The sequence below is a fragment of the Antechinus flavipes genome, chromosome 1, assembly GCF_016432865.1.
Source record: "Antechinus flavipes isolate AdamAnt ecotype Samford, QLD, Australia chromosome 1, AdamAnt_v2, whole genome shotgun sequence".
NCBI classification, from domain to species: Eukaryota; Metazoa; Chordata; class Mammalia; order Dasyuromorphia; family Dasyuridae; genus Antechinus; species Antechinus flavipes.
This window is the reverse complement of record NC_067398.1, coordinates 557,420,472-557,447,462: the sequence shown is the minus strand read 5'-3', so window position 1 is coordinate 557,447,462 and position 26,991 is coordinate 557,420,472. Positions and strand designations below refer to the sequence as shown.

General features: G+C 36.2%; 1 protein-coding gene across 3 annotated transcripts in view; it reads right to left on the bottom strand.

Moving 5' to 3' along the window:
- SLC35B3 (solute carrier family 35 member B3) overlaps positions 1–6,062 on the bottom strand; it is a 52,997-nt gene extending 46,935 nt beyond the window's left edge. The window contains exon 1 of one of the 3 annotated variants that reach the window (XR_007949393.1): positions 5,606–5,884. Coding sequence is in view for 1 of the 3 variants with exons in the window: in XM_051970713.1 (XP_051826673.1) it covers positions 5,606–5,665 (60 nt within the window). In the remaining 2 variants the exon portion in view is untranslated. Of the gene's footprint in view, positions 1–5,605; positions 5,885–5,931 lie in introns of those variants that run through there. The other 2 variants (XM_051970714.1, XM_051970713.1) reach the window with 2 other exon arrangements.
- Positions 6,063–26,991: the final 20,929 nt, after the last annotated feature.

The following is a 26,991-nucleotide window of genomic DNA, read 5'->3' as shown; positions in this document are numbered from 1 at the left end:
CAACTCTCTAAGAAAAAAGCTCCAGGACCCAGATGGATTTACATGTAAATTCTACCAAACATTTAAAGAACAATTAACTCCAATGCCATATAAACTATTCGAAAAAATAGGGATTGAAGGAGTCCTACCAAACTCCTTTTATGACACAGACATGGTACTGATACCTAAACCAGATAGGCTGAAAACAGAGAAAGAAAATTATAGCCCAATCTCCCTAATGAATATTGATGCTAAAATCTTAAATAAAATATTAGCAAAAAGATTACAGAAAATCATCCCCAGGATAATACACTATGACCAAGTAGGATTTATACCAGGAATGTAGGGCTGGTTCAATATTAGGAAAACTATTAGCATAATCGACTGTATCAATAACCAACCAAACAAAAACCATATGATCATCTCAATAGATGCAGAAAAAGCATTTGAAAAAAATCCAACATCTATTCCTAATAAAAACACTTGAAAGTATAGGAATAAATGGACTTTTCCTTAAAATAGTCAGGAGCATATATTTAAAACCGTTAGTAAGCATTATATGCAATGGGGAAAAACTGGAACTTTTCCCAATAAGATCTGGAGTGAAGCAAGGTAGCCCACTATCACCATTATTATTCAATATTGTATAAGAAACACTAACCTCTGCAATAAAAATCGAGAAAGAGATTAGAGGAATTAGAGTAGGCAATGAGGAAACCAAACTATCACTCTTTGCAGATGATATGATGGTATACCTAGAGAAGCCCAGAGATTCTACTAAAAAGCTATTAGAAATAATTCATAACTTTAGCAAAGTTGCAGGATACAGAATAAATCCCCATAAATCCTCAGCATTTTTATACATCACCAATAAAATCCAACAGCAAGAGATACAAAGATCTTGTTGCCCTGTGCAACAAGAGAACTGTTCGGTTCTGTACACAAATACTGTATCTAGGATATACTGCGACATATTTAACATATATAGAACTGCTTGCCATCTAGGGGAGGAGATGGATGGAGAGAGGGGAAAAATCGGAACAGAAATGAGTGCAAGAGATAATGTTATAAAAAATTACCCTGACATGGGTTCTGTCAATAAAAAGTTATTATAAAAAAAAAATTGATATCTTTAGTTGGCAGTATTTGATTAATTTGTAGATTTCTCTCCACATCCTCACCTGATCCTCTTCTCCATATTTATTGCCAAGTATTCCAATCACACATAACTATGTTGCCCATGTGAAGCTATGTCTCTCTGGAAACTGATGAAAAATCTGTGCCAAAAACTAAGCATTCCTATGGATTAGGCCAAAAATAAATGTAATGGATATGAAAATGGATATTTACCTTGGGCAATAGCTTTATTAATTTCTAGGCAATACTTTGAAATCTACCATTTAAAAGCCACAATAATTTGTTTCTGCTTAAAAGTGTTATTAATCAGAGCTATTCTTTCCATTCTCAAATACCTGAGGTCCACCATAATCTGATGCCTAAAAGATGCTTGTCTTTGTTACCCCATCCAATACTAATTTCCATTAGATACTATTAGCCCTGCTATAATTCAAGAAGCCCTTCCCTATCCCACCTCCTCCCTCCCTTTCTCAAGCAAACTGGAGAAATTCTTTTACATTTGTTACCTCCATCTGTTCTCATCTCTTCTAAATGTTCTAAATGGTATCATATTTTATTACTCAACTGAAAATTCTATCTCCAAAGTCACCAATGATACCTTAATTGCTAAGTTATTTTCTCAATCATCCTCCTCCACCTCATTATGGCATTTGGTACTATTGTTCACTTTTTCTTCCTAGATACTCACTGGGTTTTCCAGACCTTATTCTCTTGGTTCTCCTACTTATCTGTTTCTTCTCAATTTATTTTGCTTATCATTCATATCATCATACCTATCAACACTGGAGTGTACCAAGGCTCCATTATGGTTCCTCCTTTCTAATATCTTATTTTGCACACATTTCCCTTTGGCCCAGCCAAATTGATCAAGTTGCTATTCCCCACCATGCTTCAATCTTTCATCCCTTTCTGTATTGGCAGTTCCCCATTGTCTGTAACATACTTCCTCTTCATCTCCACCTCTTGGAATGTCTGTTTCTTCAAGAGTCAACTCGTGTCATTTACTGAAGGAGGCCATTCTTTGTCTCCCATTCCTAATAATTTTTTCAAGGTTATCTTGTATTTTACTTGCATGCATCTTTTATACACATACATATATATGTGCAACTAAAGTTCTTTTAAAGCACAGATTGTTTCTGCTCAGAATGCGAGGTGGTACACTGGATGCTTACTAGCTGTGTGATGTTAGGTAACTCACTTAACCTGTCTGTCTCTATTGCTTCATCTGTAAAATGGGGATAATAATAGCATCTATCTCTCTTTTATGTTGCCAGGATAAAATGTCTGAAAAGCTCTTCACAAACCTAGAGGGGTATATAAATACTATTATTATTTTCCTTTCAATCCTAAGTGCTTATCACAGTGTCTGACACATTAGGGATTTAATAAATATTAGTTGACTGATTCTCAAATTGGTTGGGTCTCCCATATATTAAATCAAATTTCTTAATCATATTCTTAAATTATATAACTAGGTAAGCATCCTTCAGTTCTGTGCTGTTGGGGAGGAGGAGGGGAAAGGAGGAGATCATGTACATCTTCCTGCTTTGTTAAAGTGAGCAAAATCCTCAGATCATCTAGAACCCAGCTTCTTAAATTGTAGTTTGAGATCTCATAACTGAATGTTAAAGGTGGTAGTGTCACAAAATTATGATATTTAGTAAATGTTTGATTTGCATACCAGTTTTGCATGCTTATATTCTCATGGTCATGTAAAAATTTGTTGGCCAAAAAGAGGGGGTAAATGAAAAAAGTTTAGAATATTTGTGAAGTGATGTTGCTGTTGTTGTGGTGTTGCTTATAGCTGTCAATTCTTTTCTACTTCACATTCGTCCTGTCCTATTTTTTTCTTCTATGTACAACTATGTAGACCTTTCTATTTAGTAAAAATTCTGAAAATATTATTTAATTAAAGTTGTCTCTTTTTCCCAACAGAATCTTTTGAGTAGTTAACAATACAATACCACATTCATTTTGTTTAATGTAATATAAGCAGAAAGGCAAAAAAAGTCAAAGAAGCCAGATTTCAAAAACTATGTTTCTGTGATTCCAAATCAGGTAACAAGGTAAATTAGAAACAAGTGAGTCAGGATAAAAGAGGAATTTAAAGGGAATTCAGGCAGGTGGTAAGAGTCTAATGTATGTATGTATGTTTTTCATGATTTTTTTTGCGGGGATCTGAACTTCCAGAATTAAAGGTTAAGAGTCTTTTCAGCTAGCAGTGATAGAAAACTTTGTTCAATAAACCACTCACTGAATGTAAATAAAATTTAATAACATATTGACTCCAATCACAAACTTAAAGCACATCTGAACTTAGAAGTATTTGTATCATTCTTGACATTACATGCATGAAATCACAGAACAACTTAAATGAAAAGTTAGTTTATATTTAAAGTAGCCTAAATCAAAATGCACAAATTTAACAAAAATGTTTTTAAAAGCTCAAAAATACACATTTTAGATACAAAATTCCTGAATATAAATAGTATTTTGGTTAATTTAAGAAGACTCTCAATAGTTTTTATTCAATAACAAAAATTATTCAATGTCATATTTTATAATGAATATTAAACCAAGGAATTATGCCCACCAATATTTATTGGTATGACTAATGTTTAATTAATCCAACTGAAGTTCTAAGGTAATTAGATCAATGGCTTCAATTTGGAGAAGTTATGAAATCCCATTTATTTTACTTCATACTTATTTAGGAAGAATTCTAATTGACATATACTCATTTGAAAAATTAATTTTGTTTTTATAATTTCCCAATGCTTACAACTGGTAATTCTTATAATCACTCAGTGTTGTAATAATATGGGAGCTCCCACACCCAGGAAAACATGTAGTGCTATAAGATGTAAAACCAAAACTGGGAATCCACTGCCCTAAGGCTTACTATTAAAGTCAACTAAGAAATTTAGAAACTTCAGTTTCCCAAGGGCAGAGTTACACTTCCAATATTTCTTTTGTTGAAGGGTTCCTAGCACACATGGTTCACAGGATTTAGAAATGGAAAAGACCTTAGGGAACATTAGATAGCAGACATTTATTCAATGATTTCTGAATTGAATTGAAACTGAATATCTGAACCTGGGTCCTCTGTCTTTAAATCAAAAATATCATGTGTACTTTGTCACATTGCACTTTCTGATACCAGTAATATCTACAATGAAAATCAACCTTCTGAAAGTCCACAATTATTATTAATCTGGCCCTGTTTTTACTTATTAGTTTTCAAAGAGACCCCCATCAATGAAGCAGCAGTTTGTCACAAATAGTCCAAACCCAAAAGATCATGACATTGCAGACAAGCAAGCTTGGCTCTAGTCATGATACAATATAGATGTGAGTATGGGGATGGGGAAAGAAGAGGCATGTGGTAGAAATGTAATCATTACAATCACTGCTCATAGTTAAAACTATATCCAAAGCTAATATGACCATTATTGTCTACTGTTTAAGAATTCAGTTAAGATTTGGCATGAACCTTATTTAGTTTTAGAAAAAAAAATTTTTTTTTTTCCTAGTACAGATTTGTGATTTCATAGCTATATGAATCTCTTGGAAAAACAAAAACAAAATCTAAAACTCTTTTGTTACGAATGCAGAGGATTACCTCTGAAAAACATCTACTTTAGGGCAGAAAATATCAGTTGTCTAAATTTTTAAGGACTTCTTTAAGTGCTTACCAGGAGAGCCAAGTCAAACAATTGATTTTTAAAGTGTTTCCCTTCTCCCCTATATCAAGTTGAAGGGTTTGGGAGGTGAGAAATATAAGTGACCGAAATCCAATTATTTTAAAAACACACCCACTTAGACTGGAAACAGCTTGAGAAAAGGGATGGTCTTTTGCCCTTCTTCATATTTTCAAAGCTTGGCACACAGCCCTGCTTAACAGTGATTGCTGACTTGATGATTTGACTTAAATTATCTTAACATACTATGTTAAAAATAACTATATAAATAATATATGTACATACACAAGTGAAAGCACTGAGCATACATGTGTATATACGTATACTATATAACATACAATATACGTACATAAACATAAAATATATTCAATACTCTGGATTGTATGTATAATATACTTAGGGAGCATGTCTACATAGGTAGATAGCGCTCACTTGTGTTTTAAAAAGGGCTTCATATACCGATAGTTATCAGGTATTTTAACAAGACTTTCATGGATAACTTTAAAGCAACACTCTTCAACACTTGTGCTTAGCAGTGAAGCACTCACTGATACTGTTCGCCCTAGAATCACGGAGTGTCAATTAAAACCGAAGAACGATAGGTGCGACCATCTCGAACCCAGCTGGTATATAAGAGCAAGGGGCTGAGCTACAGAGCAAAGTGTCGAATGGGTTAAGGGGAAGAGAGGCGTACGTATGTGGGAGGGGGATAGAGGTGGGCAAGGGATAGCTCCTTGCAGCTGGGGCAGAATGCAGAGGCCACTCCCACCTAAGGCCGAAGTGGTCACCTGGGAAGGTGGTTGGAGGCCAGGAGGATCAGTCGCATGCCCTCCCAATTCCGTCGCCATCACCTTCTACCACCGCCGCCACCTCTGCTACGGTCCGCATCCCGGCGCTCGCATTCCGTTTCCGCGTATGTGTATATGTACGTGCGTACGTGCGTATGTACGTTATAGTACGTATGTGTCTATATGCGCGCGAGCGCGATCCAGCCAGCAAAATCGAAAGCGAGAACAGCGCCAGCCCCGCCCATTGCCATCCGTACAGTTGGGGTCTCCCCGTTCGGTCACCCTACCCCCTCCCTTAGACCCAGGGAGTGATCGGGGTTCATTACCTCGAAGCTGCACGCGCTGTGGTTGCTCCCTCTCCCGGTTGGGTGAGGGACGAGGCGCGGCGGAGGGGGCCGCCGACGTAGCGGCAACTAGCCGGCCTCCGCTCTTTGCTGCGGAAAATGGCGTGGGAGGATGGTGAGCGCCGAGTGGCTCGAGCATGCTCATCCTCCTACTCGGCGCTCTCCTCCCTAACCCAACTTCATGGTAACTGGGGAGGGGAAATTGTGGCCCCGAGTGCTAGCATTTGGTCCCGCCTCCGCCGCCCTAGGGCCCTGCCTGGTCCCTCCTGGTTAGTTGATCCAGCTGGTCTGAAATCTGCCTCACGATTAGGGAAATGGGAGTACCTTAGTTTACCTACAGCAAGTTCTTGCTTACCTGGCAGAGTGAGATAAGGAAGATTACCCACTAGAATAGTACTAGATGATATTTGTGTTTAACTGAAAAGTTTTCAAAGCACTTTACAAGCCCTAGCATTATAGAGCTAGAGTTAATAATTGCTAATATTTATATAGCACTACTATGTGGCTTGCATAATTTATAATTTTTACTTTATTATCTCTTTTTTTCCTTGATTCTCACCGAAATTTTCGGAGATATTTTCTCCATTATAAGTGACTGGCCCAGGGTGACACAACTAGAAAATAATCAGACTGGAACTGAACTCAAATCTTTCTGATTCCAGGCCCAGCTCTATCTATTGCGCCACAAACTCCCAACTATTTACTTTTTACAGAAGAGAAAACTGAGGTCCCAAAAAGTTTAAATTGACTTGTCTAATGTTCCAAAGGCAGTAAATGGGAACGTAGGAACTAGGTTTTGGGACTCAACCCACTGTGATAGCTGGTATTGTCTGTTATTTTAGAAATAAGGAAAATGCCTCATAGAGGCATTAGAGGAATTAGAAGTTAGATTTGAATCCAAGTTTTTTTTTTGTTTTTTTTTTTTCCCTAATGCACATTTCTTTCTACTTCAATATGCTTTCTCTAAATAGATCACAGATCAATAGTAACAGAAGGCCAATATTGGAGTCAGAAAGATGTGAACTCAAGCAAATCATTGAACCTTTCAATGCCCAAAGCAGGTCTTTAAGGTTACAGACTATTCTATCCGAAAGTATTTTTTTGTCATTATTTGGGAGTTAGATTTTTTTTTAAAAAGTTGCATTTTCACTTAATTTTTTTTTCTTTGCTAGCCACAAAATGCTGATGCAACTAATATGGAATATAGATTCAGTCATTCTGACATCTTTGCTTGGTGTTGAGTGCTTTGTTTTTAAAGGATCTCCCAGGTAGCTCAGACCAGCTACCTGTAAATTGTCTCTGCAAATTTAAGACGAAGTTGAATTGCTCCCCTTCTCATCTGATCCCTCTTTGTATGTAGAAAACACAACTATATGCTTGCCCTTGGCTTGTGGTCCAGTAGACTGTTATTGCTCCCCAACCCTGTCAGCAACTTGGAAGGTCCAATAGTTTTAAAGTAATAGAATTGAGACTTGTTATTTGATCTGAGCCTGTGACCTGTTTTCTCAAAAGCCAGTGTTAGACTGGATTGGAGTCCGAATTTGCAACCTTTATTTGGGACAAGTGACCAAATTCTGCTTGCTTGAATTTCTCCTCTTTGTCTAGTGAGTTGGATCTGCTGGATGGGTGAACTGCTTCTTGTCCAGAAACAGTTTCAAGTCAGGCTGGTGCTTAAATTCAGATTTTCTTCTAATTTACAGGGGAATTTCAACTTAGCTTGTTTAGGCTTAAAGAAAGAGCTGTTAGCTGACTCCTGTTTCTACTCCTTTGATTAGAAAAATGATTCACTGTGTTTTTTCCTTAGATTTTCCAATCACAAGAACACTTAAGTCTGGTGTTCTTAAATTTATATTGGAATCATTATGGGGATGAATTTAATTATATTACTCATTCCTACTAAACATTCTTAGCCATTCTTCTTTCAAGTTGTATTTGAAAGATCTTTACATAGAAATGCATCAGCCATAGGGATTTCTGTTGGCAGTAAGTCCTAAGACAATATATTTGCACCAAAAGAAGTCCTGTGTCAGATTTAGAGTTACTAGTCCTTCATCTAATGATTGGTCTTATTGGATGTTACAAGTTGAGCATCACTTGGGAACTGTTTCATTTCCTTTATTAACTTTTCCTGCTTTCAGGACAGGCAATTACTGAGAAATGAAACATATATAATGCCTTTTCTGGAATTTCTTTTTTCAGGGAGCATTTTTATTCTGTATAAAAGTGAATTGTGAGGAGAAGAAGCCACAAGTGCATAGTTGCACAGAAGCAGAAGCATCCATATGTTTGGGTGAAAAGATCATTTAACTGCTAATTGGTTTGCTGGTTGGTTTTTTCGTTCTTAAAGAGGATCAAAATGACATTACTATATTAGAGTTAAGTTACAGTGTGTCTGTGGCTGATCAGACTGATAAGAGTTCAGGATGCTCTACCACAGGTCAGACACAAATCCTCTTAACATTTGGGAAAGCTTCTCTAACTTTATGCATGTTGTATTTCTTCTGAGCTAATTCAAATCTGCTTTGCTCATAGAGCACAGCACCTTCTCTGATGAAGGCATGCCTTGCTGGGCAGAAATGTGCTGCTATCTCCCCTATCATACAATCAATTCTAAAAATTTTAAGAGGGACTTTAAGAATGTCTTTGTATTGCCTTTTTGTTTTTGTTTTTTAACCAATTTGCTAGTGCTTGCCCTATGTGAATTCTCTATAAAATAATCCTTTTAGCAATAGTTTATTTGGAATTCAAACAATATATTCCATCAGACAGCTGTGTATAAATTTCCTTATACTTTTTATATATTTATTTATTTATTATAATATATTTATTAAGTACTCAATATACTTTTTAGGGATTTTCACATTGATAATGATATTGAAACATGCATTGCTAGAGTTATCTCAGTGTTTGGGAGGCTCAGAAAGAAAGTGGGGGAGAGAGAAATATTAGACTGACTGCCAAACCGAAGGTCTACAGAGCCATTGTGCTTACCTCATTGTTGTGTACCTATTGAGTATAAAATCATTAAAATGAATAGTTACACAAACAGAGACAAGAAAAGGAGGATTGCAAATAAAAATAAGAATCATTACATATAGATTCTTTATATTCTATAATGCAGTATATTTTCCCATTTGTGTCTGTTCTGAACGCTCTGATGCTGATTAGCTCAGCAGGCTAATGGCACAGAATGCCAATTGTGATGCCTCTAGACCCAATGCAGCAGGCAAATTGTAAGCCTTGAAATCCCAGCCCAACAGATGTGTGACTAGGCTGGACTGTCACAGCCTAGTGGGCACTAGTCAGGGATCACACCTCTGGTTCCTAGCAAAAATAAAAGCTTGGTACAATGTCTCTCATGCCTCAGGAACAGAACTCAACTTTAAAAGTTACAAAACAGGCTAAAATATGAGGAAATAACATAAAAGAATATATGGAGTACAGGTAGCTCCCTGGAGGGCCTCGGGGTCAGTCAGAGTTAGGATAAATTAAAGTCGTTGGTCTTTAGGGGGAGAAGTGAAGGAGGCAGACAAACTGCCACGAGGATAGCCAATGATGTATCCTGGATTCTCCAGTCCAAAGTCACCAACTTTTCTCCTCCTTATGCTACAGCAAAGTGACTCTAGCTTTTCTCACCGCATCCTCTACTCCTTGCCTATGATTATTTTAGCCAAACATTCAGCCAACATCAACTGTGAAAAAAGCTATTTATCCGAACATATGCTAATAGAATCATTGTCTCATATCAAATAGATAATTAACCTTAAGTGCTTGGTTGTCTAATTCAAGTACACCTATTCAGAGTTTTTGTCCTCTACAACCATAGAAAGGTACTACAAAGGAGGGGAGATCCAAATACAAACTCACAAGAAGATAATAAGGTAAAGGTGACCGTGCAAAACCTTAAAAGAGAATATGGATTAGTCTCAAGCCCAAAAAGCCTTCTTGGAAGAAGTTAAGACAGATTTAAATAATAAAATAAGAGAGGTTAAAAAAAATTGGGAAAACATATGAAAGATATGCAAGAGAGAGACAACAGCTTTGAAAAGGAAGGACAATAATTGACTGTGGAAAACAATTCTTTAAAAAATACATTTGGCCAAATGGAAAAGAAGGTACAACAGCTACCAACAACAAAAAAAAGTCCTTAAAAATTTAAATTGAGCCAATGAAATCTAATGACTCTTTGAGACATCAGAAATCACATGAACAAATCAAAAGAATGAAAAAAAAAAAGAAGAAAATATAATTTAACTCATTGAAAAAACAAGTGATTTGAAAAATAAATTTTATATCTCTAAATGCTTACATGAATAAAATAGAGAAAGAACTGATCAGTGAATTGAGTGTGCAACTAAAAAAGCTAGAAAAGGAACAAATTTTGAATTCCTATTTAAATATCAAATTAGAAAGTCTGAAAATCAAAGAGATTATTAAAATTGAAAATAAGAAAACTATTGAATGAATAAATAAAAGAAAAGCTGGTTTTATGAAAAATGAAACTCAATAAAAAACCCCAAAATTTTATGGTTAATTTGATTTTAAAAAAGAGAATCAACTTACCAGTATCAAAAATGAAATGAGTTTTCTAGTCATATAAAAAATTGCTCTAAATCAATATTGGTCAGAGAAAAGCAGATTAAGATAACACTAAGCTTATCACTTTACACTTCTGAGATTGGCCAAGATGACAGAAAAAGATGAATGTTGGAGGGTATGTGGGAAAACTGGGACACTGATACGTTTTTGGTGGAGTTATGAACTGATCCGATCATTCTGGAGAGCAGAATGCTATGCCCAAAGGGCAATCAAACCCTGCATACCCTTTGATCCAGTAGTGTCTCTATTGGGCCTATATCCCAAAGAGATTATAAAAAAGGAAAAAGTATCCACAAGTGCAAAAATATCTGTAGCAGCCCTTTTTATATTGGGAAGGAATTAAAAACTGAGTGAGTGGATGCCCATCAGTTGGAGAATGGCTGAATAAGTCATGGTACATGAATGTTACAAAATATTATTGTTCTATAAGAAACAATCATCAGGATCATTTCAGAAAGGCCTGGAGAGACATCAGTTGTTGCTAAGTGAAGTGAGTAGAACAAAGAGAACATTATATACAGTAACAAGATTATACAATGATCAATTCTGATGAACACGATTCTTTTCAACTGTGAGGTGATTCAGGCCAGTTCCAATGGCTTGTGATGGAAAGAGCCATCTGTATCCAGAGAGAGGACTGTGGGAAACTATATGTGGATCACAACATAGTATTTTCACTTTGTTGTGGTTTGTTTGAATTTTGTTTTTTTTGGTTTTCATTTTTTCCTTTTTGATCTGATTTTTCTTGTGCAGCATGATAATTTTGGAAAATTTATAGAAGAATTGAACATGTTTAACATATATTGTATTACTTATCATCTAGGGGAGGGGATGAGGAGAAGAGAGAAACAAAACAGTTTGAAATGTAAGGTTTTGCAAGGGTTGAGCGTTGAAAACTATGCATATGTTTTGAAAATAAAAAGCTTTAAAAAAATTTTTTTAAAAAGTGAAATGGGTGAATTTGCCAATTAAGAGGAAATTATTTTGGCACTATTTCAGCCAACTATATATATGCTCATAAATCTGACAATCTAAGTGAAATGGATGAATGTTGACAAAAAGTAAATTATTCAAATTGACAGAAGAGGAAATAAAATACTTGAATAGCTCCATTTTAGGAAAAAAAAATTGAACAACTTAATTTCAATGAAATTCAATGAATTTCAATGAACAACTTAAGAAAAACCCACCAGCATCGATGGATTTACAAGTGCATTCTACCAAACATTTAAAGAATAATTAATTCCAATACCTATATACACTATTTGGAAAAATAAATGAAGTTCTATCAAATTCTGTTGCACAGATATGGTGCTAATACAGTACTAAACTAGGAAGAGCCAAAATGGACAAAGAAAAGTATAGACCAAATTTCCTAAAGAACATTGATGCAAAAAATTAAGTAAAATATTCGCAGAGAGATTACAGCAATTTATCACAAGAATAATGTACCAGGTTTATACCGGGAAGGCAGAGCTGCTTCTATTTTAAGAAAACAGTATAATTGACCACATCAATACCAAAAATAACATAAATCATATGATTATCTCATTAGATGTAGAAAAAGCTTCTGACAAAATATAGCACCCATTTATTTTAAAAATGGATAAATGGAGTTTCCCTTAAAATGATAAGTATAGCTATCTAAAACCATTTGTATATATTATCTATAATAGATCTAAGAAGCCTTTTCAATAAGATCAGGAGTGAAACAAGGATGCTCATTATACCTCACTGTTATTCAATATTTACTAGACATATTAATTTTAGCAATAAGGGAAGAAAAGAAAATTGAAGGAATAGACTAGGCAATGAAGAAACAAAATTTTTCACTCTGCAGATGATATAATGGTGTACTTGGAGAATCAACTAAAATTTATTTGAAACAGAAGCAAAGTTTTGGAATGAAAAATAACTCCACATAAATCAATTTTTATATGTATTATAAATTCTAGCAGCAAGAGACACAAATTCTACTTTAATTACAGACTACATAGAATATTTGGGAGTCTACTTGTGAAGAGGATTATGACAACAGAGATATGATCTGATGACATGCAAATGAATTGAATTTAAGTGATGGAGGTCTGTGAAAGGTTACCTGCCTCACTTTGTCCTCCATAGTCATCTAAGTCCAGTGGCAAGATATAGATTAGGCTGACTACTGTTTGATATTACCAAAGGCTTCATATTCTGGTATAAAACTTCACTATTTGACAATTGACAGGAAACCTGGAAAATAGTATGACAGAAACTAGCCACAGAGTAGCATCTATCGTTTAACAAGATAAGTTCAAAATGGGTACATAGTTTGGACACAAAGTATGATAATATGAGCAGATTAGCAGGGCAAGGAGTAGTTTACCTATCAGATCTATAGAGAAGGGTAGAATTTGTGACCAAACAGGAGAAAAGTAACGCATTATGAACTTCTAAATGGATAATTTTGAATGCATTAAAAAGGTTTTGAACAGAGAAAACCAATGCAATCCAGATTAGAAGGAAAGCAAAAGGCTGAGAATTTTTGCACTCAGGGTTTCTGATAAAGGCCTCATTTCTAAAATATACAAAGAACTGAGTCAATACAAATCGTTCCCCAGTTGATAAATGGTCAAAGAATATGAACAAAATTTTTAGAAGAAGAAATTAAAGTCTTCTGTAGTTAAATGAAAAAAGATGTTCTACATCTCTATTGATTAATACAAATTAATGCATGTAATCGATATAATGTAATACTACCTCACCTGTAAAATAGGCTAAGATTCCAGAAAAGATAATGATAAAGGTTGAAGTATAGAGGGCTGGAACTCTGGAGAAATATACTTGAAAGAAGGATACTTACAACAAGGTGTTAACTCAGTGTAATTGATAATATAATGGTTCTCTAGTTTATAAATACTTAATATGGTGATGTAATGGTTTGCTAATTCACACATACTCAGTATGCTGTAATGATGTAATTACAATAGGTATTTAAGGGTTGAGAGGACTGGAAATTAGACATTCCATCTTTGACCATCCTCCTGGTGGCTCTCCTGCCTCTTGCACTCCTCCACTAAGATCAAGGCTGGTCCCAAGATCCTCCAGAGAGCTAGCCTGAACATTACATTTTGGCGCCCAAGATAGGACACTAAAAGAAGCAAACTACATTTTAAGGCTCTGGAAGTAAGGACCTATACTCAACAGCTTGACTGACACAATCAGTGAGTTCAGTGGAGAAGTCCTTGTGACCTGGAAATAGGGTGAGTAAATTAGTCACTTTCATTTTTCAGCTGAAATGGGGCAAATACTAAGAAAAGAGACTTTCCCACCCTAAGGGAAGTGTGTAATAAGCATAGGTTAATAAAGAAGCAAGGTTTGTTGCTAACTTGGGAACAAATCATTAGAGTCTTGGAAATATTAGAGTATACATCTTTTTAATTCTCTGAGGAAGAAAAATTAGTGCCAGATAAATGGAAACTAGTAGGAGAACAATTAATTGAATATCACAGTGATAATGGTCCTGATTCAATTCCTGAGGAAATATTCTACATATACAACATAATACAATTGGCTTTAAGGAATCCCATAAGTTTTAAAATAAGGAAAAAGGAGAACTAGTAGGAGGGACAAAGCAGCTGAAAAGCATGAAGAATTGGACAAGAAAGGAGTTAAGTACAGTGCTGATGAAATTAAAGAGTATGGTGCTTCCCAATCAGCACCACCCATGCAGCAGTTTTGTCCACCCACTATGACATAACTACAAAAGGCACTAATTAAAGCTAAAGATGAAGGACAGGATTCATCTGATTTGAAAATAGAAGCATACCCTGTGATTGAAGAGTTTGACTCTTCAGACCGAGAAAGAAGAAGATACACTCCTTGTAATCTGGAAATTATCAAAGATCTGAAAAAGGCTTGCACTCTTTGTGGGTCTACATTGTCTTATGTTAAGATGGTATTAGAGAATTTGGCTTATGAAATTTTAACCCCTAGTGATTGGAAATATGTAGCAAGGACATGTTTAGAACCTGGACAAAACTTCTTGTGCCTTTCTGAGTATAGTGAATTCTGTAGAATACAAGCCTAATGAAATAAGCAACTTGGAATTAATGTACCAGTCATCTTTGATCAACCAGCAGGTTTAGGTCCTCATACTGACACTTTAGTGCAGATTTATTACCCTGTAGCAGCATATGAGCAAATTGCTTCTGCTGCTATCAAAGCATGGGGCACCATTCCAGGAAGACAAGATAGAGGGGAAGCCTTCACGAAATCAGCAAAAGGTTCATTTGGACCTTCTTAACATTTTGCATACTTTTGTGCACAGTATCAGATTTTACACACCACTGGCATACTTTTTAATTCTCAAGGATAGGCAATAGTATAGAGAAACAGAGACATCAAAATGCTCCTCCAAAAATAAAAGAAGGGGGGGTCACAGGTAACCCTAAAGAACTTTTAAATTTAACTCTTTATACTATTAATTTTTTGATTTTTTAAATAAAGATTCACTGGCTCCAGCAGATAAGTTTTATAACCCACCAGAAGGGCAATGTCCAGTGCAAGCAGCTTCACTATAGATAGTCGCCAGGTGATGTGGAGAGATCCAGAAAGTGGTGAATGGAAGGGACCAGATAGGTTAACTGCTTGGGGGAGAGGGTTTGTTTGTTTCTCTACAGATGGAGAAGAAATCAGATGGGTGCCAATGAGCCATATTCGCCTTGTTCATTGGAGAAAGATGAAGACCCAAGAAACATCTGATGGTTTCATCTCTAACTACATATGCCATATGGCAATTGATTCATGAACATCAAAAATTGCTGATGAGACTGTTGCAGGACTTGAAAACCTGCAGGAATCATTGGATTCCCTGATGTGAAGTACTAGAAAATAGATTGGTTTTGGACTGTCTTTTGGTTGCTGAAGGAGGTGTATGTGTGATTGTTATTTATATATCTTCTTTCTAGGACTTATGGACATGTATAATTCCTCATGTTGATTCATATTGTTTGTTACATCATTACTAGCCTGTGTTATATTACTATGTGCTTGTGTAATACCTCCCATGCTGATGGATTTATGTATACCTGTTCAGTCCAGAGGAAACCTGCTAACAATATCTGGTTTGGTGTTCTCACCTTCCTGAGAAGTCAGGGAGGAAATGACCACTTGTGTTTTAAAACAAAAGAAATCAGGAGATGTAGAGGTCTGAAAAGCTGGAAAATATACTTGAAACAAGGTGTTAACTTAGTGGAATTGATAATATAATGGTTCTCTAGTTCACACATGTACTTAGTACTTAGTATGGTGATGTAATGGTTTGCTAATTCACACACATAATTCACACATACATAATTCATACATATGCAGTGATGATGTAATTACAGTATGGTATTTAAGGGCTAAGAGGACTGAAAATGAGACATTTTATCTTTGACCATCCTCCTGGTGGCTCTTCTGCCTCCTTTACTACTCCACTAAGATCAAGGCTGGTCCACTAAGATCAAGAACAAACCTGGACATTACATTGGAGGGCATGTGGGAAAACTGGGACACTAATTAATGCATTGGTGGAGTTGTGAGCTGATCCAGCCTTTCTGGAGAGCAATTTGGAACTATGCCCAAAGAACTGTAAGACTATGCAAACCCTTTGATCCAACAGTATCACTACTGAGTCTGTATCCCAAAGAGATGATAAAAGAGGGAAAAGGAGCCATATGTACAAAAATGTTTGTAGCAGCTCTTTTTATAGTAGCAAGGAATTGAAATTTGAGTGGAGGCCCATTAGTTGAGGAAAGACTGAATAAGTTGTAGTTTTTGGATGGAATGAAATACTATTGTTCTATTAGAAATGATGAGTAGGCTGATTTCAGAAAAGCCTGGAAAGATTTACATGAACTGATGCTGCATGAAGTAAGCAAAACCAGGAGAACATTGTACACTGTAACAGCAACATTGTGTGATAATCAACTATGACAGACTTAGCTCTTATCAGCAGTACAGTAATCCAAGATAGTTCAAATTGCCATTCACATTTAGACTGAAGGCAAATGAAAATATACTATTTTCATCTTTTTTTTTTTTTCTTTCTCATGGTCTTTCCCTCTTGTTCTAATTCTTCTTTCATAAAGTGACTAATGTGGAAATATGTTTAATAGGGCTGTAAATGTATAATCTTTATGAGATTGCTGCCTGTTTGGGGGAAGGAGAAGAAACAAGACAGGAGAGAAACATTTGGAATTTAAAGTACTGTAAATGTGAATTACTGATAGTTTAGATTTGTTTCCTTGGCAACTGCCTACTTATATCTCCCTATTAATATAGTCTATCTATAGTTTCTCTCTATTAGGGAATGGCTCTCATTCTTATATTTTTGTAGAAGTTTCCTGCTCATGCTGGATACTTGATCTTTATCGAAGAAATTTGTTGGGAAGATTTCTTTTTCCTAAGAGGTAACTATTTCCCCTTTAATGATAAATATATATATATATTTTATTTGTGCAAACCTTTTTCAATTTTCTGAAATAAAAATTATCCCTTTTATTTATTCTGATTTTTTTTTTTTTGGTTTTTGTAGTTTAGTGAAGAACTCTTCTCCACAGTTTTAAAAAGTGTTTCATTCCATTCTCTTCTAATTGTTTGCTATGACATTTTATATCTAGATCTTGCATCAATTTATGATTTACTGTGGTATAAAATGATTTTCTAAACCTAATTTCTCCCAGATTGTTTTCCAATTTTGCCAGCAATTTTTATTGAATAGTGACTCCTTACTCAAGTAGTTTGTGTCCAAGTGTTCTACACCATGCCTTTCTAATTTGTTCCATTTATCAGTTTTTCTTTTTAAAAACATCATTATCCGTTGTTTTGAAGATCATTGCTTTGTAGTGTAGTGTTATGAGCCAGAACTTGAAACAAGGTGTTGACTCACTGGAATTGATGGAAGCAATGCTTGTGTGCTTGGGTTTGCACTTTTGAGAGTTCACACATTAGCTCACAAGTTTGGGAGATTCACAAGTCAGAATTCAGTATGAGATTCACAAGAATGAGATTCACACCTCCCATAATCCCACTCTCGGAGGAGGAGTCAACCTTTGAGTTAACACCTCTAAAAGAGCACAAAAAGGAGCTGAGTCAGTGGAGTCAGTCAGTTTGGAAGATTGCCAGGAGTAGGAGATGAGCTAGAGATGGAAGCTGGCAGAGGCAAAAGACTAGCAACGAGAGCTCCCAGAACCAAAGAAAGCTAACTGGGCTATTTTGGAAGAGACAATAAAAGATTTGAACTTTTATCAGCTGGCTGCATTTGAAGTGATTATTACTCTGAACTGAAACTAAGGCTGCCTCCAGAAAACTTCCCCAAAAAACCTGCTCCTAGAGAGAACCATCATATTTTAGAAAAAAAGAACACTACAATATAGTGTTCCCTCTGTACTTACTATCCCCAATTCCCATTCCTATCCCTGGATTGGGTGATTATGGGAGTTTTAATTTCTTGCCCAGGCTTTTTTTTTTCCCCCTGAGGCAATTGGCATTAAGTGACTTGCCCAGGGTCACACAGCTAGGAAGTGTTAAGTGTCTGAGACCAAATTTGTACTTAGGTCTTCCTGACTTCAGGACTGGTATTTTATCTACTGCTACCCAGCTGCCCCCAGGAATTGAGCTCTATTATCCCCCATTACTTTCCCCTTTGATGGCCATTCTCTTTCAGCAAATTACTTTGGTGAATCCTTTGAAAGTTTCCTTCTTCATCATCCTTTTAATCCTACTATTTACTTGAAAGTGATAAAGCCCAGTTGTAAAAGCTTAGGTAAGATTATTCAAAAATTCCTTAAGCTCAACATGGGTAAATGAAGACTGAAGAACAAATTCAACAAATTGTGTTTTGAAAATAACTTGCACAAACTTGGGATCCTTCCGGTAAAGATTTGAGATGGAACTAGGGGAGGCAAGAACTGAATTTTCCCAAACCCTTCCAAACAGCATTTATTTTTTATTTTTTTCTAGGCTGTAATGCTATTTTTTTTTCTTTTTTAAACTTTTTATTTTCAAAACATATTCGTGGATAATTTGGCAACATTGACCCTTGCATAGCCTTGTGTTTCAGATTTTCTCCTCCTTCCCCCTGCCCTTCCCCTAGATGGCAAACAATCCAATACATGATAAACATTTTAAAATATATGTTAAATCTAATATTATAAACATATTTATACAATTCTCTTGCTGCACAAGAAAAAACATCAAAAAAAGAAAGTAAATGAGTAAGAAAACAAGATGCAAATGAACAACAAAAAGAGTGAGAATGTTATGTTGTGAACCCACACTCAGTTCCCACAGTCCTCTGGGTGTAGATGGCCCTCTTCATCAGAAGATCATTGGAAGTGGTCTGAATCATCTCATTGTTGAAGAGAGCCACGTCCATCAGAATTGATCATCATGTAGTCTTGTTGTTGCTGTGTATAATGATCTCCTGATTCTGCTCATTTCACTTAGCATCGGTTCATGTAGGTCTCCCCAGGCCTTTCTGAAATCATGATGCTGATTATTTGTTATAGAATAATAATATTCCATAACATTCATATGCTATAACTTATTCAGCCATTCTCCAATTGATGAGCATCCATTCAGTTTCCAGTTTCCTGCCACTACAAAAAGAGCTGTCACCAATATTTTTGTACATGTGGGTTCCTTTCCCTCCTTTAAGAGCTCTTTGGGATATAAACCCAATGGAAACATTGCTGGATGAAAGGGTATGCATAGTTTGATAACTTTTTGAACATAGTTCAAAATTACTCTCCAGAATGGCTGTATCTGTTCACAATTCCACCAACAATGTACCAGTGTCCCAGTTTTCACACATCCCCTCCAACATTCATCATTATCTTTTTCTGCCATCCTAGCCAATCTGAGAGGTATCTGTCAAACAACACTTAAAAAGTGCCTCAAAACAAATTCTGGAGTGGTACAAACCACAAAAAAGATAGGGCAAATAATTTTCCCATCCAAGACAATTTAGAAGGATTTCAGGAAAGTTCTTTCTCACTTGGGAAAAAAAGGGGAGTACAGTCTAGCACAGGTAGTATCTGGGAAAGCCGGTGAGAGGTACCATAACCTAGCAACTGATGCTCTGTAGCTCTGACACAATAGGCCAGCAAAGATGTGAGGTTTCTACTTCCTAGTACAATTGGTATGAGGCCTGGAGGCCCTGGCATAGTTAGCAGATGGTCTGCTAGCCCCAGAAACCTCAGAATAACAGCACAACAGTATCAAAACCCCTAAATGCCAGGTCTCAAAGAGAAATATGTATTGGTCTCGGGCTCCAATAGAATTTCTGGAAGAGCTCAAAAAACTTAAAAAAAAAAAAAAGTTGTAGTGGCAGCTGATTGGTGTAGTAGTTAGAACACCAGACCTGAAGTCAGGAGAACCTGAGTTCCAATCTGGCCTCAGACAGTTAACACATCCTAATTGTGTGACCCTGGGCAAGTCATTTAACCCCAAATTGCCTCAGCAAAAAAAAAAAAAAAAAGCTTTAAAATCAAATAAGAAAGAAGAAAAAATAGGAAAAGAAATGAGAATTATGCAAAAGAATAATAACAACAAAAAAGCTTGGAAAAGGTAGCACAAAAATGGAAAAAGGAAACAACTTACAAAGTATAATTGGCAGGGCAGTTAAGTGGAGCAGTGGAAAGTGTACCATCCTTGAAGTCAGGAGGACCTGAGTTCACATCTGGCCTCAGACACTTAACACTTCCTAACTGTGTGACCCTGGGCAAGTCACTTAACCCCAATTGCCTCAGGGGAAAAAAAAAGTGGAATAGGCCAAATTGAAAAATTGAAAAGGAAGTACAAAAGCTTTTTGAGAAAAATGAAAAGGCAAGAATTTCTAGGTAATTAATAATGAATTTATTAATTAGTTCAGCAAATAATAAATTGGTGGTCAGTGGTTTCTCTGGGAAACCAAATACAAAGTCACTGAGTGATTATTTAATCATTATTTAATCTTTGGAAAAGTAGGTATCCTTGACTCTGGACCGCAACCAGATTGGTGAACTCTTGAGACAGTGGATGAGGAGGTGGACCAAAAAGCCTTCATTTCCTGCTGTTGGGAACTGGTTTGATGATGAAACTCGGAGGCCTTCAACTATCTGGATAAAGATATCCATCTTAACCCAGACCCTGCAAGTTGAACAGTAGTGATAATGGTGTTTCAAGGACATTGAGCCTAGTACTTTAGGGCTGGAATTCACCCAGATTAGATTTTATTTACACTTTAATCAGAAATAAACTCTTCTAGTTGGGTGGGTTCTGTCCTAGATTGAAGAGAATGTTCTCAGAGGATTAGATCAATCTCATCAGCCCTATCCTTCAGAGACTGAGGGATCTTATAAGGACTGGTTCCTAAATGCGAAATAGAAAGGGAAAAAAATTCAATCATAATTTAGTTATTTGTTACAATGAAAAATAATTTCCCTTACTTTAAAAATTAGAATTGGGCAAGTGAAAGTTTAATGACTCCATGAAAAGGAGGACAAATCAGATGAGAATGGAGTTAATTACAATTCTGAGTATGATACTTCACAGAAGGAGGAATTAGGTGATTCCACATCTCATGACCATCCCCCAGCAATTAACCCTTCATGGGTAGAACAAGGGGGAGGGAGAGAGACAGAAACACAGTCAGCTTCTCCTGTAAAGCAGAATTTGACAAGATTAGAAAAAGCATTAATTAAAGCAAAAAATGAAGGAGAAGATATATCTGATTTTATAAATGCATATCCTGTGATTGAAGAGCTCAACTCCTCAGGTCAAAAAGAGAGAAAATACACTCCTTTTAATTTGGGAAAAATTAAAGATTTGAAAAAGGGTTGCACTCTTTATGGGGCTACATCATCTTATGTGAAGATGTTACTGGATAATTTGTCTAATGAAATCCTAACCCCGAATGACTGGAAATCCATAATGAAAACTTGTCTAGAACCGGGACAAAATTTATTGTGGCTTTCGGAGTTTCATGAATTATGTAGGATTCAAGCCCAACGCAATAGGCAAAAAGGAGCTGTTGTACAAATCACTTTTGACCAACTAGCTGGTGAAGGTCAGTATACAGAGAGTTCAGAACAGATTTATTATCCCATAACAGTCTATGAGCAAATTTCTAAGGCTGCAATAAAAGCTTGGAATTCTCTCCCTGGACAGAAAGATGGAAATAATGCTTTCACAAAAATAGAGCAAGGTCCCAATGAACCTTTTGCAGATTTTGTGGGACGTCTGCAAACAGCTGTAATAAGAACTATTGGAGATAATGCAACAACAGAAATAATGACCAGACATTTGGCTAAGGAAAATGCCAATGAGGTTTGCAAGAGAATTATATGGGGGCTAGACAAAAATGCTTCTTTAGAGGAGATCATTAGACGCTGTGCCACAGTGGGCACAAATGCTTATTATGCCCAGACTATGATGAAAAGGAAAGTACAAGAGGAAGAAGTGCCAACTTTACTAAGTGAAAAGGAGAGAGGAATCAGTCATTCAGTTTGTCAATAAATTGTCAGCCATCTGATTCTTTCTTCATCAGTGGAAATATAAGCAAATCCTCTCCCCCAAGCAGTTAGCCTATCTGGTCCCTTCCATTCACCACTTTCTGGGTCTCTCCAATTGACACTGGGCACCGAAAAGGCAAATCTCTTCATATCCTCCTTATCCAGAGGAATGGAATAGAAACAATCCTTGATGTCTATAACTCAAAGAGGCCATTCTCTAGGAAGCTGAGTAGGAGATGGAAGTCCAGGCTGAAGAGTTCCCATAGTTTCCATCTGTTCGTTCACTTTTCTTAAATCAGTGAGCATCCTCCATTTTCCCGATTTCTTTTTTACAACGAACACTGGTGAATTCCAAGGACTTAGAGAAGGTTGTAAATGCCCTTGTTCAAGCTGCTCCTATACTATATCTAATAAGGCCTGAATTTTATCGCTACTTAAGGGCCACTGTTCTATCCACACTGGTGTATCAGTTTTCCATTGGATAGGAATAGGTGAAAGTGTTGGCAGGCCTTCAACAGCAGCCCTGCTTAAAAAACCGAAGTACTCATTTTTAACCCCAATTGTTGTAAAACGTCTCTTCCCCACAGATTGATGGGGATTTTTTCAACTATAAAAGGAGTAAAAACTCCTGTTTTGCCTTCAAAAGTCCATCTCATAGGGGCAGCACTAACTTCAGCTGCTATTGATCCTCCTACTCCAGACATATAGGTATCTGCTTTAATCTTTGGCCAGTGACTGGGCCAACTGGCACCTCTAATAACTGTACGATCGGCACCTGTGTCTACCAATCCTTCCAATGAATCCTTCAATTCCATTTATATAGATAGTGAGCATAGGTCGGTCAGCCGTTACTGCTGCTGTCTAGTATATTCCTTGATTTTGTGGTCTGGAGTCAGAACCTGGGTGACTATCACGAGGCTGCTTATTAGGATTCTGTATGAGTAAACCTGATGCTACTACGTCTCCTGGGTGATAAGTCACACATTGTCTACCTGTATTAGTGACTGGGATATTATCTACACATTCCCCAGTTTCCCACATCAGTGTGTGGATGGACACTGTTTTGTACATACAAGGAGGTGAAATGGTCAAGCCTACTGTGCCTGGAGGTAGGGGATCCATAGGCTGGAGAGGAACAGATTTCACCTCTCCAGGGGGTATCTCAGTTGTCCCAGCTGCATACAGCTCTATTCTCCCCAATTGTAATTCCCTTCTGCCATCAGGTTGCTTCCTGGCTGGTTGACTGTGTAATCCCCTTCTCCCATCATATGGCTTTCTGGCTGATTGGTCATGTCTGGGTACTGGACTTCTAGGCACTCTCTGGGTGCACCATTGGCTGCCATCATGCCCCAAGTGTTTTTTGCCTTGGGCCCTGGGGCTGGGCCCCTCATCCCGTTTCCCTGAATCTGTCTGCATTCTGAGGCCCAATGGAAGCCTCTGTTGCATTTTGGACATGGGGTTTGGGGTCTTGTTCTCCCACCTTGTCTTCCCATTCTATCTCTATACCAACATTGAGCTTTCAGATGTCCTACTTTTCCACACTGAAAGCATCTACGAGTCTCTCTGGAAGTCCCTTGCCAAGAGGGATTCTGTCTTCTCATGTTTGGATTTTGGGAAGTCTGCATCATAGCCTTTGTCAAGACTCTGAACTGTTTTTGTGTCCCCTGAAATAATCGTTTCTGTAATCTCAGTTTCTTCAGATTGCTTAACTTTTTCTATAACTGCCTGGATTATTTCCTGAGTTCGTTGCTTTAGAGTTTCTAAATCTGGTGTGTCATCTTCAACCTCCTGCACAGGTGTAGCTTCTTCTGTAGTATCAGGAGAGTCAGTCAACTGTGAAACTGCAGAAACCATTTCAGTAGTCTCTTCTGCACAAGAGGCTTCGGTTATTTCTGTTGCCTCTTCTGGAGCTGTCACTGCTTCAGAAGTTAACTTTAGCTCACTGACAATCATATCACTGCTAGTGTCTTTTATATCTGGCAGGGTTTTAGCAACAGGTATTTCAACAAGGACCTCTTTTTCAAATATCTCAGTCTGTTGTTTTGGCTGATCTGATGCTTCTTCAACAGGTTCTGTGATTTTAGTAGAAATCCAGGATGGTGACCTTTCTTCAATACTTGTAACTGCTCTTTCCCCCTCTACAACATACCAAGAATCAAACAAAATCAAAAGAATGAAAAAGAAATTGAAGAAACAACTGATCTGGAAAATAGATTGAGGAAATAAAATTTAAGAATTATTAGATTGGGGATGCTGGTGGCACATTGGATAGAGTACTAGCCCTGAAGTCAAGATGTCCTGAGTTCAAATCTGGCCTCAGACACTTAACACTTCCTAGTTGTGTGATCCTGGGCAAGTCATTTAACCCCAATTGGGATTATTGGACTACCATAATTTTTAAAAAAGAGCCCTGATAAACTACAACCAGAAAGTAAAATAGTAATTGAAAGAATCCACCTATTACTTCCTGAAAGAGATGCCCAAATGAAAATTTCCAGGAATATTATAGCCAAATTCCTCTCAAGTTGAGGAAAAAATACTGCAAGCAGCCAGAAAACAAACAAATAAAAAGCAATTCTCATATCAAAGAGCCACAATAATGGTTACACAGATCTAACAACTACTACATTAAAGGATAGGAGGGTTTAGAATATATTCCAGAAGGAAAAAGGAGATGGCTTTACAATCAAGAATCAACTACTCAGCAAAACTGAGCATATATATATATATATATATATATATATATATATATATATATATATATATATATATATATATTTAGTGGGTGGTGGGATTGGGTGGACATTCAGTGTAAAGGAGGAATTTTGAATATTCCTGATGCTAAGGCCAGTGCTCAACAGAAAATTCAGTTTTCAAATAAAAGATTTGAGAAGCATAAAAAGGTGAACAGGAAAGAGAAAATAAAACTTATTCAATGAGGTTAAATTGTCTCTATCTTTACATGGAAAAATGATACTTTGATGCGATAATTAAAAAAATTAAGGAATGAGAAGATTTCACTGGGAGAGGAGGGAAAGGAGAGGTAGAATGGGTTAAATTATATCACATGAAGAGATGGAATTAAGAAAAAAGGAATACATATTCTGATAAATCATAGAATGCGTTTTCTGGATTTATAAGAGATATTTGAAAACCTAAAAAACTACTTCATACACTAATATATAAAATCTTGATTTCTATGTGACAATTTATATTGTAAAACTAATGTTTGAGGTAGCCTTATCACATAGATGAAAACATTTGATTTATTGAGCTAGACTCTCCACATCAGGAACTTCTGAATCATTTTGGGAGCAAAAAAAATCCTAGAAAATGACAATAGGATTTCAGTGTAACCCTGCAGTATACTGAATGGGACAGAATATGTCAAATCCATCTTGAGCCCCATTCAAGGGACTCATTTATTGAAGTATCAAAAGGATCTATCTCTGAAGGAGCCTCACCTATAACACATCCAGTAATACTTGAATATCTTAACTTAAGGCATTTTTTTAAATCGTCACTGTAAAAAACTATCATTTGACTAAATAAACTATATTAGATTTTTGTTTTTCTTTAAAATAACATGCTGGAAGGATGAATACAGAGAGGCTTGGAGAGACCTACATGGACTGATGCTAAGTGAGATGAGCAGAACCAGGAGATCATTATACACTTCGACAATGATATTGTATGAGGATGTATTCTGATGGAAGTGGATTTCTATGACAAAGAGACCTAACTGAGTTTCAATGGATAAATGATGGACAGAAACAGCTACACCCAAAGAAGGAACACTGGGAAACGAATGTGAACTATTTGCATTTTTGATTTTCTTCCCGAGTTATTTTTACCTTCTGAATCCAATTCTCCCTGTGCAACAGGAGAACTGTTCGGTTCTGCAAATATGTATTGTATCTAGGATATACTGCAACATATTTAACATATATAGGACTGCTTGCCATCTTGGGGGGGGGGGGCTGGAGGGAGGGAGAGGAAAAAATGAAACATAAGCGAGTGCAAGGGATAATGTTGTAAAAAATTACCCTGGCATGGATTCTGTCAATACAAAGTTATTATTAAATAAAATAAAATTTAAATTAAAAAAAAATTACATGCTGGATTCTATTTTTTCCTTTACTTGTTGCTATATTAAGCAAAATGATTCTATATAACCATTAATTTTCTAAAATACACTTTAATTCATGGGAAGTAGGTTGATTACAGTAGTAATCAAAGACAGTAGGTTGCTTACAACTAAATAAGTGAATACAAATATCCAGTGCATCACAGAAAATGTATTCTGAAAATTTACATATTGTTTGTACAAAAGTCTTGCTTACATAACAATTTAAAGCATATTGCTCTCACATTATGTATTCTTTCTGCTTACAAGTTAGATTTCAAAGAAGTGGAGAGTTGTGGGACATGAGACTTTAACCTAGTCTGCTAGGAATGAACTTAATATATAACATTAAAATTGATTAGAGTATTTTAAAAATTCTTCCAATATAAAAACTTCAGACACTTTTTGGACATATGTTTCACTTAAATACATATATGATTGCTTGAATTGTCATATTTGAATAGAAAGAGAAGTCTAGAGATGCCTATTGCTAATAGTGTTTCTTTTATTGATATAGTTTAAAAATATAGACACATGACAATTATATATAGAGAGGATACTATGGATTGTAATTTCTCAACTGTTATCTAATACTGGGTATTTCTCAATGATGAGGATAATCATAAAAAGGTTACTCTGTTCTACAATGAGATCAATAGGATATAAAATATTAGGTATACTTTCATTACTAATGGCTGACAACTCTGTTTTTTTAGGAAGTCCTTTTATGTTCACTTACTTGTTTAAGATATCCTAAGGCATTCTTACTATCATTGTTTGAGATAAAGGGGAAAATAA